A 17,058-nucleotide genomic window follows, 5' to 3' on the forward strand; every position below is an offset into this window, starting at 1 on the left:
GATGTTTTCTCTTCTGTGACTATCTCTTCTGTGCTTGATCCGACCGGTTTTCTTTTTTCCATTGAGAGAAAAATGAGGACATTGTTGCATCTATTTGGTAGGGAATTGGTAAGAAGTTATGTGCGCAATTCGTGAAGTGTTCAATTCACTAGCCATTAAAATAAACAAATTATCCCTACAAACCATCACTTGAGGATTGGTAAAATGATGCTTTATTTGCAGGTTGATGAAGGTATTCAATGAAGCCTTGAATGTGGCATTCGGCACAAAATACCCTAATGCTAACTTGTATTTCCATGAAATTTAGAAAGTGGAGCTCACATTGCACTAGTATAGAATAGACTACCAGTCGTGTGTTTTTTTAGCTGCCAGTTGTGGGCCCTGGTCCGCCACTGATACCGGTATGATTTTACTAGTCGCGTTAGAGCAAGTACAATAAGTCCTAGTCAGCTGACTATAAGGGGATTTTAGCCTGCGCATCTTCTCTCCTCGCCGCCTTCCACGCCAATCTCCTCAGGCTGAGGATCGTCCCCGCCGGATAGCTCCATCCCACACTCACCGGCTCCTCTGCCATAGTACATTTGTTTATTCTTTATCTGTTTTGAAACTGGGAAAATGAACGTTGAGGGGAGCGTAATTTCCGGAGGCGATCTGGATGGCGCCTTCGCGACTCCGTCGCCGGCGAGGGAGACTTCGTCTGGATGGCTCGGGGGAAGTCGTTTCTGGCTACTCCAAGAGTCCGACGACGAAGGGGATGACGGCGAGGAGGAGCCTTTGTCTGGAGGTGCGGATTCCGACGGTTCGTTCAGGTATCTGTGCCGTACGCCCTCGCCGGCGAGCGGTATAGATATCGCTGATGAATCGCGAGATCTGGCGCGCCGGACTATCAAGCGGATCAAGAAACGTGATGCACAACGGCAGGCTACCAAGATTTCTCTGCTGTTTGCGTCCATGGAAGGTACGGCTCTTTCTTCTCCGACGCCGTTGGGCAGTCTGTCAGTTAAAAGCAAAATCTTGGCTCGGCCGGTTCTAGAACCCTCAGTTTTCAACGATGATAACGACGGCGGTTGGATGGTGGTTTGCCGGAGGCGTCGGCCGCCGGCGATCACTGAAAACGTCTCTGATTCAAATAAAGTGAATGACAAAAATTCATCGGATATTCCTGGTATGGGCCTGGATCGATTGCGGGCTAGCCCAGCCAGATATCCTATCCGTCCAAATCCAGTTGTGGAGACGAATTTGTCTTTGCAGCGGGTTCGGCGGGTCGTGGATCCTGGGCCACGTCAAGCAAGGGTCGGAGGGGTACACGCAGGTCATGCCTTCAGGAAACTGTTAGGGTTCATCTGGCGGAAAATAGCGCCTGGTGAACCTGTGTGGCGGCGGCTCGATTCTCCGTCGAAGATGAGCGGAGATGGTGGCCGTGGAGGCTTCAATCCTGGGCGTGGTACTTTCAACGCTGGACGTGGTGGTTTCCAGGGTCGTACTGGTTACCAAGGACGCGGATATCAGGGAAGAGGAGGGTTTCAGGGACGCCATGGCTTCCAAGGTCGCGGGAACGCGGCGCCGCGCAGCCGGCAGGGGACCGGTTGGGGAGGCCACCGTGCTTATCAAGGTTCATTGGATCCTTCTGCTTTGGGGAGTGGGTCCAACTTTGTGCAAGGTGAAAGTAGCAACATGGGGGCCTCGAACAACGACAATCAGCGTCAACCTTGGGCGCAAAATAATCAGAGGAACAATGGGTATGGCCCTGGAAACAATGGAGGTTTTGGTGCGCAGCAGCAGCGATGGCAGGGTGATCGTGCATACCAATACCGTCCTCGTGATAACATGCAATAACGGTCGGGTATTGACCCTGATCTACTTCAGCAGACAGTGCAAGCAGTTGTCGCCGCGGTCACGGCAGCAACAAAGACTACAGAGCCAGCTCCGGGAGTTCCTTCGGCGATTACAGTACCTGGAGGAGCTGGGCAGTCTACGGATCAATCAGTTGTGATGCCCGAGGCAGCTCCTCAAGCACAGGAGGTACTGGATAACCAGGGGACAGTAACTAAAACAAAAGATAGTGAAGGGCAAGGTCCTCATAAGAAGAAGAAGGAGGAGAAGTCGGGATGTTTTAGGTGTAAGCAACCTGGACACCACCTTGACAATTGTCCTACTCCATTTTGTGATCTATGTGAGTCTGTTCATCATGCCACTCATGTTTGTCACTTACATCAAGCCACCAAACCCACAGCTATTCTCCATGGCTATGCAAATGAGGCCTTGATTTTTTTTGAGCTTGCATGTGGTGCTTTCAAAGCTAAGGTGGAGAACCCAAGACTTGCTAAGATCACTGTGGAGGGAGATGCTATGACAATTCCCGAGCTCATTGATCAACTTAAGAAGATAGTTCCTTCTGAAAAGTTCAATTGGGAAGTTTTCCATCTCAAGGAGAATATCTATAGGGTCAAACTTCCAAGTAAGTTAGAAGTGCAGCGTCTTAAAAATCTTGGTACGTATATTTGCAATGATAGGGAGTCACACCTTGTTTTTGATATTTGGTCTTCTTTGGAGGAGCCAATGTATATGTTACCAGAGGTTTGGGTTCGTGTGACTGGTGTGCCTAGTGACATTATATCTGATTATTTGTCCCTATGGGGTGTGGGCACTCTTTTTGGTAAGACGCTGGATGTGGATATGGCTTTTACTAGGAAACATAAGGTGCTTAGGATCAAAATTGGTTGTTTGGACAGGCGTCTTATTCCTAAAGATAGTGACATGTTTATTAGAAGGGGTTTTTTCAAACTTTTCTTTGAAGTTGAGGATGATAATGGGAATCAAGAGGTAGATATGCTTGAGGTTAATAATGGTGGATATGGAAATGATGATGCGTCAAATGGTGAACACAACAAAGAAGGGGAGAATTCAATGGATATGGACCCAAAGGGAAAAGATGAGGCTATTAATTCAAACAATGGAGGACAAGATGGGGCTTTCATGAGTAATGGAGTCCAAGGGATGCATTTGGCTCAAACAGAAATTAGTTTTGGGGCTATCAAGGTGCCACTTAGCCCATCAGGTGATTATTTATCTACAAAAAATTTGAGTCCAAATAATTTTTCTCATAATTCTATTGCAAATGTCCATTTTCGGCTAAAAGACAACCCTGTTTCTGATCCCAATGTTGATTCTGTGGCAGGGATACCGACTTGGGGATTGCCCCATGTTTTCTCGGGATCGGTGAAGCTGCCTGGCAGTGGGAGTGGCAGCGCTGAGGTGCAGCAGCTGTCTGCCTCGAAGCAGGCGTCGTCAGCTGATGGAGGGCGTGCGGGCGAACCGGAGCCGAACACGTGCGGGTGTGCTGCTCTCACAGGAGTAGAGGGCGGATCCGGTGTGGCCAGGGTGTTACCATTTGGCAATGTCGAAGACTGGCCGACGGTGCAGAAGATCTGCATGCAGCAGAGGCCGGTGAGTGGCCTGTCACCGCGGCAGGGCACGCAGGAGCAGAAAAAGAGAGGTGGATCCTCTACGCCGGTGCAGAAGATTTTGAGCACAAACTCGGGCTCGCTGCCACAGACGATCCCGATGGTTAGCCCTGCGCGGGACCGGACAGACTGCACCAATCATTGCAAGGTGGTTGGCCAATCATTGCAGAATCTGACCTCTGCAGTGCGTGGATCTTCTGTGCATAGTGCGCATGTAGCTTCTGGTATGGACCATGGTTCTCATTATTCTTCTATTTGTCTTAATTTAAAGAATTGTGGAAATGAGTTTATGATGACCGGTGAAAATTTATTTAATACAGGGTTTGTGGATGATACAAGTTCAATGGGAACTTTTGATTTGGCTCAAGACATCAATGGAGAAGCGTTTAAGTTACATGGAGGAGATGGGAAACTAAATAGCAATAAGCCGAATAAGATGGGGATTGCCACATCTATGGAGGCCATTGGTAATTTAGTTACTACAATCTCAACTGATTTAAATTCTTCTTGCACTCTTAAGCTTATTGATTGTGTCCCTGACAATGTACCAGCTAATCCTTCTGTTGAGGAGGTTATTGCTTTTGGGGGTATTCCAAAACCCTCACCCGGAATGAGATCAAGCTCCAGGCTGGGACATCAGAAGGATGGGGATATGTCTCAGTTAGACAGAGCTATGAAGAGGGCACAAATGCGGGATGATCTTCCCAGTACAGGTAATTTTTCAATTCCGAATTTTTCCATTGTTAATATTCCAGATACGGATTTTATACATAGAGCAGAGTCTTTAGGTGTGCCCTTGGGGACTAATGATATGGAGGTGTTAAGATCTATTAAAGGAATTAAAAATCTAGAGGAAAAACGTATATTAACTATGTTGCAAAAAAATGTAGATGACAATTTGTATAAGGATGAGGGGCCATCGACTCTTGTTATGTCCAAAGTATCTACTCTTTGTGAGGACTTAATTGAGGATGAGAGTGTTCCGCTTGATTTTGATGATTTGTTGGAACACTTAAAGCCGGTTATCAAGGTGAAAAAAACTAGACAAAGGAAAGTTTATGACACAAACAATATTCGCAAGAGTACTAGGAAGAGATTTAAAAAACAATTATCATAATGCAGAATCTAAAAGGCATGAATTGGAATCCAGGGGGTTTTGGAGATACTGCAAAGCATTTGTTTGTAAAAGAGGCAATTAGGGAACATAAGTTTGATTTCTTAGCCTTGTTGGAGACTGGGAGATCAAACTTTTCTATACCTTTTCTAAATCAGCTTGCAGCGGGATATAATTTTTCGTGGTTTTGTTTACCCCCTCATGGTAGGTCTGGAGGTATTCTAGTGGGAATAAATTCAGATAGCCTACAGGTGATAAAGGTAACCACGGGGGATTTTTGTGTCAAACTTCATATCAAATGTAAAAGAGATGGTTTTGAATGGATTTTTGTGCCAGTTTATGGGGCTGCCCAAGATTTGCACAAGGGAGAATTTTTAGCAGAATTAGTGCGTATATGTGAATCCGAAACATTACCTATGTTGGTAGGTGGTGATTTCAATATTATTCGGGAAATGGAAGAAAAGAATAATGATAATTTTAATGCTAGATGGCCCTTTGTGTTTAATGCAATTATCGAACATTTAAACTTAAGGGAAATTGCGCTCTCAGGAAGACAATATACGTGGGCGAGTCGTAGAAACGAACCTACATATGAGAAACTAGATAGAGTTCTAGCATCAATTTCTTGGGAACAGAAATTTCCTTTAGTGACTGTTCGTGCATTAACCAGGGCAGAGTCCGATCACACACCGATTCTCATTGACTCAGGGGTCAAAGCTCATTTGGGTAATATCTCAAAATTCTCTTTTGAGCTACATTGGTTGAAACAGGAGGGTTTTTTTTGAGATGATACAAAAGGAGTGGAATTCGGTGTCTAATGGTCTTAATTCTATTGACGTTTGGTTAAATAAATTAAGACATATTAGAAAATTTCTCAAAGGCTGGGCAAAAAATCAAAGTGGGAAATACAAAAAAGAAAAAAAGAAATTAATACAAATTATAGATCTTTTGGACATTAAAGCAGAAATTAATCCTCTGGAGCCGCATGAGAGAGAGGAGCTTCGAAAAGCCAATGAAGGTTTGCGTAAGTTGAGAAGGGAATAAGAATCTAAGTGGGCTCAACGAGTGAAAGTTAAACATATCCAGGAAGGGGGGAATAATACAAGGTATTTTCATTTGATTGCAAATGGTAAACACCGGAAAAATAAAATATTCCAATTAGAACAGCAAGAAGGGACAATTGTTGGAGAAGACAATCTAAAGGTGTATATCACTGAATTTTATAAAAAATTATTTGGGTCACCAGAACCAACTAATATTTCATTAATTGAAGGAATGGTGCATGACATTCCACAGATTTCAGTTAATGAAAATGAAATTCTAACAAATCCTTTTACTGAAGAGGAGGTGTTTGAGGCGATATCACAAATGGAGCATAATAAAGCTCCAGGACCTGATGGTTGCCCGGCGGAGTTTTACCAAAATTTTTGGAACGTAATAAAGTTAGATTTGATGGCACTATTTAATGAGTTAAGTACAGGAGAGTTGTCTCTTTTCAAACTCAATTTTGGGGTCATTACCTTATTACCCAAGAAAGAGGACGCAGTACAGATCCAACAGTATAGGCCTATTTGCTTACTGAATGTGTGTTTCAAAATTTTTACTAAAGTTGGGACAAATAGAATAACGGGGATTGCCCCAAAGGTTATTAAACCCACACAAACAGCGTTCATGCCGGGGAGAAATATTTTGGAAGGGGTTGTCATTCTGCATGAGACGATCCATGAACTTCATACTAAGAAATTGGATGGGGTATTATTTAAGATTGATTTTGAGAAAGCTTATGATAAAGTTAAGTGGTGTTTCCTACAACAAACCTTGAGAATGAAAGGTTTTGCTACGGAATGGTGTAGCTTAATACAGAAATTCGTTCAAGGTGGGAGTGTGGGAGTTAAAGTAAATGATGACATTGGTCATTATTTTCAAACAAAAAAAGGTTTGCGGCAAGGGGACCCTTTGTCCCCAATGTTATTCAACATTGTTGTAGATATGCTTGCCATCTTGATTGAACGTGCAAAAAATGATGGTCAAATCAGAGGGCTTATTCCTCATCTTGTTGAGGGGGGTATCTCTATACTACAATATGCCGACGATACAATCCTTTTTTTGGAACATGACTTACTTAAAGCTGTGAACATGAAGCTAATTCTATGTATTTTTAAAGAATTATCGGGACTTAAAATCAATTTCCATAAAAGTGAGTTATTCTGCTTTGGAAAGGTAAAGGATGAGGAGGGCGAATATAAACAGATCTTTGGATGTGATGTTGGATCTCTTCCCTTTCGATATTTAGGTATCCCAATCCATTACAGAAAACTGAGAAATTCTGATTGGTATCCAGTTGAATCACGGTTTGAGAGCAAACTAGGATGCTGGAAAGGAAAGCTTTTATCTTATGGGGATAGATTGGTGCTTATTAATTCAGTTTTAACCAGTTTACCTATGTTCATGTTATCCTTTTTAGAGGTACCTGTTGGGGTAAGGAAAAGATTGGATTTTTATAGATCTAGGTTTTTCTGGCAATCTGATGAAAATAAGAAAAAGTATAGGCTTACAAAATGGAATATTGTTTGTCGGCCTAAAGATCAAGGTGGTTTAGGTATTGAGGTACTTGAACTAAAAAATAAGTGCTTATTGAGTAAATGGTTGTTTAAGTTGCTCAATGAGGAAGGGGTATGGCAGGAATTATTACGTAATAAGTACTTAAGGCATAGGACTTTATCGGCAGTACAATTGAAGCCCATAGATTCTTCATTTTGGAAGGGTTTAATGCGAGTAAAGGATGAGTTTTTTGATAGAGGTTTTTTTAAATTGGTAATGGAAGGAGTGCTCATTTCTGGGAAGACGTGTGGTTAGGGAAAACCCCTCTGGCAAATCAATATCCGTCTTTATATAATATTGTGCGTCACAAAAATGTAACGGTAGCTCATGTGTTAGCCCAAATCCCACTGTATATTAGTTTCAGAAGGGCATTACTGGGGAACAGATGGAATTCATGGTTGCAGTTATGCCAAATCCTAATGACGGTAAATTTAAATGATGAGAGGGATCACTTTGCTTGGGGATTGACATCCAATGGTAATTTTACGGTAAAATCTATGTATGAAGATCTTATGAGCGATCATACCCCATACTTGAGAAAATATTTGTGGAAGGTTAAAGTTCCTTTGAAAATTCGGATTTTTATGTGGTTCCTTAGTAATAAAGTTTTGTTAACTAAAGACAATTTAGCTAAGCGGAATTGGAACGGGTGTATGAAGTGTGTTTTTTGTGGTGCACAGGAAACTGCTGAACATCTTTTCATTGCATGTCCTTTAGCTAAATTGCTCTGGCGTACGGTTAATTTCACTTTCGACCTTCCACCTCCAACCAATATTACAAATATATTTGGAAATTGGTTAAATGGAGTAGATAGACAATCCAAAGCTTTCATCCGTGTTGGGGTTTCTGCTTTATGTTGGTCTATTTGGAGGGCAAGAAATGATATTATCTTTAACAAAAAACAATCTTTTCATTATTTGCAGGTTATTCACATGATGGCTCAGTGGGTTCAGCTATGGGCTCTCCTTTCACCGGAGGGAGTACGGGATGCCATGGTTTCTGGATGCACACGGTTCCTGATGGTCGCTCAGGATATCTTGTGCCAGGCTGGTTGGCGTCATGCTAGTAGGCTACAATGATGTGTAGTTTTATGATGCTCATTTTATTCCGCTGGTTGATTTTTGTACAACTATAGGCGATGGTTGAGATTTGCGAGGTGTAAGACTTTATACTTTTGTGATTTTAATAAAAGGCCGTGTGCATCACCATGATGCAGAAGCGAGGTTAAACTCCCCATTTCGAAAAAAAATCTGACTATAAGGATTAAAATAATATATTCATACTTAGTTGGAGGAGAGAGAGGAGGAGAGAGAAAAAGAGTGGGCTCTCATGCAAGAGCAAGCTCTAGCACGTGCTCCTAGGCACTTTGTGAGAGTGAAATGTGGGCCATATAATTATAAAGTAGTACATATTTATAGCTCAGTATTATACATATTAGCTCTATATTAACTACAGATGACATATGACATGGTTTATAGATAGCAGTTGGCTATACTATTAAACTTGCTCTTATCCGACATGCAACTAGTATTAGTTCAATCGAGAATTAGCAAAAGCATAGGAAAAATGGGAGCGGCCCGTGCGTGAGTGCAGAGGTCTTGGTCGAGCCAGGACTAGCCGAGGCCTGAGACCTAAACGCAGCTAGACATGGCCGCCCCGCCGTCAGCCGCCGACACCGCCGCCCCGCAGCCGCCTCCTCCTACCGCGGATCCCGCCGCGAAGGTCTCCCTTGCTCCTTCTGATATGGCTACTCCGGCCGCAGCCGCCGACACCGCCGCCCCACCGCCTGCTCCAGCCCCTGCGACCGCATCACCCGACACTGCCGTTCCGCCACCTCCCCCTCCAGCAACGGAGCCTGCGGTCCACATGGCCGCTCCGACGGCACCCGCCGATACCGCCGCCCGGCCACCACCTCCTCTTCCTCCAGCCCCGGAGTTCGCGCCCAAGGTCTCTTATCATCTCCCCCATTTTCCTCCTCACCCCGATGCGCCGGCGCCGAAGAAGCGGAAGTTGGAGGAGGCGGGGTTCCACGCCTCCCCCTACTACAAGATCCGGGCCACCGTTGCCGACCTCCGCCTCCGCTTCATCCAGGTCCGCACTCCTACATGCCACCATCTTCTAATAATTTTTATGCGTATGTGGAAATTGCTAGCTAGTTGGTCTCTTAACCTTCAGAAAGCAGAGGTTTGGGGCAATTTTTCGTCTGCAAGACCGCAGAAGAAATCTGCCAATCCGATCTCTCACGCGCTTATGCTCAGTGAATTATTTTGTATGTTAAGCTGGTAATTTCTTCTGAACTGTTTGCCTCCTTTTCCTTTAAGGTCCACGAAGCTACTGATTTCCGAAAGAGTGATGCTGCTCGTGAGATTCTGAGAGGTAATGTTTCTCTCGAACATATTTAGAGACAATAAAATAGAGCTAGCGTTGAGCCCTCATCTATTGATGTCCTCACATGGCCGATCTCAGAACTTCTGCAAGCTAATTAAATAATGAGATTTGCTAACCCACATGTTCCATGTGGTTCCGATCTCAGAGCTAACCATGTTAGAAAAGGCATTAGTTATCTTAGGTGACCTATGGTCCAGGAAAGAAGAAAGGAAAGGAGAGAAAAAAACAAGTTCTTTCGCCGTGGATCCGAATATCAACACTGTTGCATTATCATAAATTCATCCAGAGGTATCCTCACTTCTGTTTGTGGTTGTTAGTGAGGTGGAGCATGAGGGACTATAGTTCCGTTGCATGAGTTAGGCGGGCGGCAACAGGGTGGACCTAGGAAAAATATTCAGTGGAGGGCACTTAATTTGTGAACTAAAAAAATTGAATCTTTTCTTCGAAATTCAGAAAGGTTTGAGAAATTTGTCCCCACTCAGCTCTTTTTGGGTCTGCCCCCTGGCAGCGAGGAATGTAAACTTGATATGAGTGGTAGAGAGGACATCAGAGTGCCAAGTTTGTAACCTGGAATGAGCTCCCACGGGGTCTTCCAATTGTTGTGGGGGGAATGGTGGAGAAAGTTGAATTGATGTATGACCACCTACGTGTGTGGGCGAGAGGATAGGTGTAGGGTGTGGCTTAACTGATGAAGTTCAATGGAGTGAGTTAATTTTTCTCCGAGAAAACTGGAGTGAGTTAATTTAGGGGGATGATCCAGCTTACTACGTTATCTATTGATTGAAGTGGATCAACAATCCAAACTTTCGATCTGTCTGATAAAAAAAAGGAAGGAAAAACTAGAGGTAGGGTCATATGTGACGGGGAGATCTAATTTGGTGCCTGGGAAATCGTGAAGAAGTACACTGTTAGATGATTGTGGACAGATATCCTGAAGAAGTACACAATCTGAGGATTGTGGACAAACATAGAACCACCTACTTTGGCGAGAATAGAACAATATGTCGAAGGCGGACTTAGGGAGAATTACATATCCTATATTGATGAATTAATATAGGAGCAAAAAGTCTAAATTTGAAATTAACACCTTTATAATAAAAATTGTCTCTGACACCCGAGCTCCATTGGTCCTGGTATCGTAGCCATCAGTTCACCCATACAGGGGCGGAGGCATTACTAATGGCCGTAGATCGTTACGTCATTAATTGATTGTACCTAAGCCCATGTTTGATTGGTTGGAACTCTGTACAGCAAACTACACACGGAAGCCCAACAAAACAAACAGCCCACATAGCCTGAAGCTGTTTGTGGTATTTGCCCAGACCTTGTCGCCGCCACCTATAAGAGATTCATCAATCGATTGATCGGAACTGAAGCCTCTGTCTCGCTGCTAGGGCTACGGCACCTGCCCCCTGCTGCCACTCGCCATCCACTAATCACACCGCCAACAGATCAGACCAGTTAGCCGCTCAGATGCTCGTCCTGCTGTATGCAGCACTGCCTTTGAAGGCCGTTGAACCATCGATTAATCCCATGGTAACAAAACCTACCGTACCATTTGTAGCTACTAATTACTTGCTACTCCCTCTGTTTCGAATTAGTTATCGCAGCTTTTTTCCAAAATGAGCGAACGCACCCATTAAAACGTATATAGACATATCCGTATCTAGACCAAAACTGCGACAACTAATTTGGAACAGAGGGGGTATCATTTTGGGGATAAATTGCAGCGTTCTAGTCTAGTTTTTTTATTGAGGAACTTGCATACAAAATAAGATTACATTTTATGTTTTAGATCTGTCTTTCTGTTCACTCTTTGTTCACTCTTTATGCCTCAAATAAAAAAAAGGAAAACACTAGTAACAAAATGTTTACCCAAGTCAATTGCTTCATATTGTCAAACATATTATATATTGGTTATGCTTTGGAACCATTGTCATTTTTTCTCAAACACACAGCTAAATATTTGCATTTTTTTGTATAGAAAACGTCAAGACGCGCTACCAAAATATCCCTAAAACCAAATGCATAAATAAACAAACAAAAATGTAGGCCTAAGTTAAATAAGGTACATCTAGTCTATACAAAACAATGGAAAGTCAAGGAACTCTCCACCAAAGGACAATGTCGTGATGTTTCATCTCCTATTTGATCATTGGCTTTCTCGACCACCTCATGGTCAAATCCTGGCTCCGCCCCTGCACCCATACATCCTTTTCCGAATTTTGTTATAGTGATCATGTTTTATGTTATCCTGCAATAACCAATGTGTAGTAAACTCTCACATGTGCCAACATGCCTATTTAAACACGTCGCGACTGACATGTCTCCACACGGTGTACTCACCCGAGAGATTTCTTTCTCTGGTCCTCCATGGAGCACAAAATAAGTGAAACCTGCTCAGTTTTAGGATGTTTTGTTGTTTGTTAGTGTACCTGTGGTGTACCCTTTGGTTGAAATAGAAAGTTGCTTACACTGTTTAGATAAAACATACCCCCCTCCCGCCCAACACGCACACACAACCAAAAGTGACACATCTGCATTATGCTGTACGTGGCCCCTCAAGTCAGTGTACCAGGTAGCACGAAGTAGCAGTGGTGCCCTACAAGGCCATTTCTTTGCCAACAGGAATTTTTTTAATAAAATTTATTAGAGCTAAATGTATTATTCTCACCTCATAATCTATTTTCAAACACTCAAAAAGGCTAATTTGTGTATTGCAGTGTAATTGCAATGAAATTAACAGCCTAACTCATAATAATTTTCAGTTTCTTGCATTACTTAAAAAATAATTACTAGGCAAAACACTAGTATCCACTTGTTCACGAGCACACTGATTTTTTCTTTCCGTCAGTTTAGCTCAACGTGCATCAAAGCTACTAAATCATTGGACATATTTTGAATGCAAGATAGGCTTACCGAAGTACGTGCTGAACTGCCTCCGACCTACAACCCTCCCTACGATAAGTCTTCTCTTTTTTAATTTTCTAACTCCATTTATGATTTTATTGTTCGCAGATAATCATGCATGGAGTTCATAAATTAAAAATGCAAAATAATTATCATAGGGTTATAGGTCAGATGTTGTGATGGTAATCTAGCACGTAGGCACGTAGCTTGCTGAGCGTAGATTGAATTCAAAATCCTTCCAAAGATTTAGTAGCTGTGTTGCACGCTGCCTTGACAGAGAGAGCAAACCAGTGTGCTTGTGAACAAGTGGATACTTGTGTTGTCTACTCGAAATGATAATGTCACATGATCAGTGATTTCCTAGGATGGCTAGATGTTAGACTTCACGCTTTGGCGCAGCTTAGTGTTAACGCAATGTTCTTGTTGGACTAGGATTTGCTGGATGATCACCTTAGCAGTTAGCAGGGGCTGATTGGTGGGCCGGAAAACGGTGTAAACAATAGCAACTGTGAGAGGTGTAGGGTGCGCATAGTATGACGAATGTGTTTTCATGTTGGGCTCAGGGAGCACGCAACAAACAGATAAAATAGAGACACTGACAAGGGAGACAGGTGATCTGATGTAAAGTTGCATGTTGTGGTGCCGACAACACAATCATAATGGCCAGTAAGATGGCTTTGCCCTCTGTAGACATAAATGCACTGGTATGTTCGCAATGGCCAATATATTCGTATTTATTGGATGGATAAAAGAGGTTTAACAATTTATGTTTCATTATTTTGGGTTGTCCATGGTAAATTTGTAATTATCTTTTAACTAATGCAAGAAACTTAAAACTGTTATAAGTCAGGTGATTAGTTTTGTTGCGACTAGGGTGCAATATATAAATTGGTCTTTCTGAATTTCTGAAAAAAATGGTCAAATGAAAAATGGATTATGAGGTGAGGATAATATAGTTGGCTTTGACAAATGTTAGGAGTGAATTTTATGAAAGAACATTTTGATGGGTCCATCATATTTATTTCTGTAGTTTTTCGGAAAAAAATGGACTCCTAGGGTACCGTCTACTTTAGGCAGTGCTACTCGTAGACACTGACTTGTGGGCCTATGTACAACAAGTTGCCGCATGGAACCCATCAAAGAATAAAGAATCCTAACACTTTGGGCACTAGTTCTATGCTTCTAGAGAGAAACAGAGTAAACGGTGTGGGGACATTTCAGTCGTGAGGCATGTTCAACTAGGGATTGTTGGCGCAGGTGGCCGTTCCTTGTACTTGACTTAATGCTTAGACGGGCCGGTATACGGAAGAACATAAAACATAACCACCGGGAAACAGTTCGGAAAAGGGATGTACGGGGGGGTACCGGATACATGAAATTATGACTACGATATCAGGACCACTGGAGCTCGGGTGCCAAAGACAATTTTTGCATTTATACTTTTTAATATGTTGGATCTTGATTCTTGACATACATTGTCTTTTTTGTGTGTTTCAGAGATAAAGACAGTCATGGAATTCTCCAAGAAAATGAGGCTTGATCTGAGTGCCTCTTGTGAACCTATGAAACCTTTAGAGAAGCCTTTAGCTGGAGCTGTGAAGGACGGTCCCACGGAGCCAATTCCATCTGTAGAAAGAAATCAAGTTCCTCAGACAGGTCAGACTGCAACTCCTCCTAATATTGCAAATGATGGTGTGCCGACAACCCAAGCCTAATGACTGGCAACTCAGCGAGTGCAGCGGAGAAAATAACAGAGGAAATCCAGCGCAGTGAGATGGCAAATCACCCAAAGCACCTCGGCAAAACTGTGCAAGGGTCTTATGTGGTTGGTGGATCTCCTATTGGTTGGAATTTTCTTGTATGGCCTGGTGGCAAAATAATTTATTATGGGTTGACCAAAGAGGTGTTTCGGACGCGCCAAGCTGCAAGTTAAAATGTTGTTGTTCCACATTCAAACATTCTGATTTGTACTGTACTCTGAAACTGATGTAGAGGATTTAATTTTAAAAATAGTCACTATGTAATCTGATTCTCTGCGTCATTCTGCTGTGGTATGAACTATTTATCTATATAAAATTAGTGATTCAAAACAAGAAGAAAATTTGAAGAAAGAGATACATGTCCTTTTTATATTGTAATTTAGAGATCCATGTGATTCAAAAGGGAAACTAGTCTGGAGAACAGAGAAACTGGCGAAGATGTTGAATTGTCTACATTGGATTGTGAATTTGAGGTATTTTGCCTACATGTGCTTTCAGTCATTACCTTTCTGTCATTATATTTGCTTTCGTCCTATAATACTCAGTGTACTCTGAGAGTCAGAACACCACAATCAACTAGTCAAGATAGTTGGTCGGTCGATTGGTTGGTGGATACTGAAGTCCGAGTTACTCCATGCATCCAGAGTTCCAGACACCGTAGGTATATAGCATGAACAAGTGTTGAGTTACACCCAGTGAGTCAGCTGCGATAACTTAGATTAACAGGATGCATCGCGAGAAACTGGGCCGGACACAAATGTCAGCCTGGAGCGATGTCTAGCAGGAAAATCAAGGATCCGTGTCGAGCGGCCATGGAGGATCTCAGGCAGGAGGTCCTTGGCTTGGCTGGCGAGGAGACTGTAGTGTGCAGCTCTGGCCTCGTGGTGTGTTCCTGGTTACTGTGTGAGAGGTGTAGTGGTGGGCGTGATAGAAGAGTGGTGGCACGACTCCGGGCAGTGGATGTCCCCCATTGGTCGAGTGTCTTGGCATGGTGGAGGTCTTTCGGTTGTCGCGGCGGCTCGACACAGCGGGGTTGGTCTGCTCTGGTGTTGGTGGAGTTGGGGTTGTGCATCTCGGCTCCAGACGATGTTTGCTGCTTCGGAGGTGTGGCTTTAGTGCGGTCTTAACGCCGTTGAAGATGAGAATTTCGAGTTTTGTGGGCAAGGCAGGAGCGTGGCCTCGGGGTCACCGTGGAGTTCGGAGCGGTGTCTCCTACATTTCATCTACCGGGTGCTGAGTTTGGTTGCCTAGTCGACAGACACTGCAATCATGTTGGGAGCGTGGTCTCGGGGTTGGCGTGGAAGGCGATGTGACGGCTCTTTATGGATCAAGTTATGGCTACTTGTGTGGCGGAGTTGACTAGTTTGGGGTGCTGCCTTGGGGCTGGCGTGGAAGGCGAAGTGACGACTCTCTTTGGTGGGCTTCAACTACTTGGTTGGGGCGCGACCTTAAGGTCGGCATGTGGAGGTTGGTGTGTTCCGGTGGAGGCATTGGGTGGAGGTTTGCAAGCTAGATCGGGCGAAAGCCTTGTCTTTGGTGGTGGCGGAGCCAACACCGTCCCTTCCTGTAGGTGTTGTTGAGGTAAAGCTCTCGCCCCTCCCCTTGGTCAACTTCGGTGGAACCCTAGGTCCTCGCGATCGGACATTTTCTTCTTAAGAGCTTTGTCTTTTGAGTTATGCTTCGGCCGGAGTGATAAGCAGAAGACAGTGGCAACGGTGCACGACAACAAGGTTCTGTCGCGTCGGTGTGAAGTTCAGAGCAGCAGCTCTTTTCGTGGTGTCGGGTTGGTTGGGGTTGGCAAGCATGCGTTTTTTTAGGTTGCACCCCAAACTTAGGAGCCTTTGATTTTCCTTTTTTCAGAATAAAAAACACCCTACTGTCGCGCGCCCAGGGACGGTCAAACCTAGCTGCCAAGTTTATCGCCACGATGTACGACGAGATTTACGTTTACAGCATTGAACCAGTCATGAATACGATCATTATGGCCCAATTAAAAACTACCTTTTCCCATTTTCCCCACAGCTTTATTTTGAGAAACCCTATGTCGATCCCATCAATTCAGGATCTGATCCGACAATCCCGCCCATCAATTTTCAGGCCGGAGTCACCACGAATCCTCCCCGGCCTCAAATTCCGAAACCGCCCGGTTCGCACTCTCTCCAGAGCCGGATAGACGCGTGGCTCGTGGTGGCGTGGGGAACAAGCGAGGCAAGGTTCAACCGCTCAAGCTACAAAGACGGCACGACCGCTCAACCAGGTCGACGCGAGATCGGTGATCTTGCGGATTCGGCGCGTGCTGCAAACGCCCCCGCGCGCGCGATGGATGGATGTGGGCTTTCGCTCCGCGATCGATCGATCGATCTCGCTATATCGGCACAGCGCGCGCGGAGGGCAATTGGGCTCCCCAGGCGCCCCGATCTCTCGGAGCACCCCGATAGATACCACCATGGGATCGGCAAGGCGGCAGCCGCTCCTCGTCCCGCCAGGAGGAGGAGGAGGAGGAGGAGGCGCGTCGACTCGGGCGGCCGCTATAAGTACGTACCCAGGGCTCCCACCCCCGCCCACGCGCGCGCCAGGAGAACCAGACGAGACGATCCGCAGGACGCACGCGAGGAGAGCTCCGCCTCGATCTTCTCCTTCCGGCGACCCGGGACTCGCGACATCGTCAGGTGAGCTCGATAGATCCGATATCTCTCTCGCCGTGAGCAATTCCGTCGTCGATCGCTTCTCTGTTCGATCGATCGCCTGCCTCCCCGCGTTGCCGGGATCGATCGAGGCGGTTGCGCGTCTAAAGTTAGGGTTCTTTGTTTTCGACGACTTG

At 44.5% G+C, this 17,058-nt stretch overlaps 1 protein-coding gene across 3 annotated transcripts; it reads left to right on the top strand.

Annotated features, from left to right (window-relative positions):
* Window positions 1–8,826: 8,826 nt before the first annotated feature.
* On the top strand, window positions 8,827–14,501 carry LOC124692877 (formin-like protein 18). Of its 3 annotated transcripts, none has more exons than XM_047226316.1 (4): window positions 8,897–9,270; window positions 9,501–9,555; window positions 13,975–14,133; window positions 14,208–14,501. In XM_047226316.1, the coding sequence occupies exons 1-4, from the start codon at window positions 8,923–8,925 to the stop codon at window positions 14,408–14,410; spliced, it is 765 nt and encodes a 254-aa protein (XP_047082272.1). In that variant the 5' UTR covers window positions 8,897–8,922; the 3' UTR covers window positions 14,411–14,501. The 3 variants fall into 3 exon arrangements, with proteins under 3 accessions (XP_047082274.1, XP_047082272.1, XP_047082273.1); XM_047226317.1 differs by having other exon boundaries at window positions 14,217–14,501; XM_047226318.1 differs by having other exon boundaries at window positions 8,827–9,270; window positions 13,975–14,314.
* Window positions 14,502–17,058: the final 2,557 nt, after the last annotated feature.

Source organism: Lolium rigidum, chromosome 2 (assembly GCF_022539505.1).
Source record: "Lolium rigidum isolate FL_2022 chromosome 2, APGP_CSIRO_Lrig_0.1, whole genome shotgun sequence".
Classification (NCBI taxonomy): domain Eukaryota; kingdom Viridiplantae; phylum Streptophyta; class Magnoliopsida; order Poales; family Poaceae; genus Lolium; species Lolium rigidum.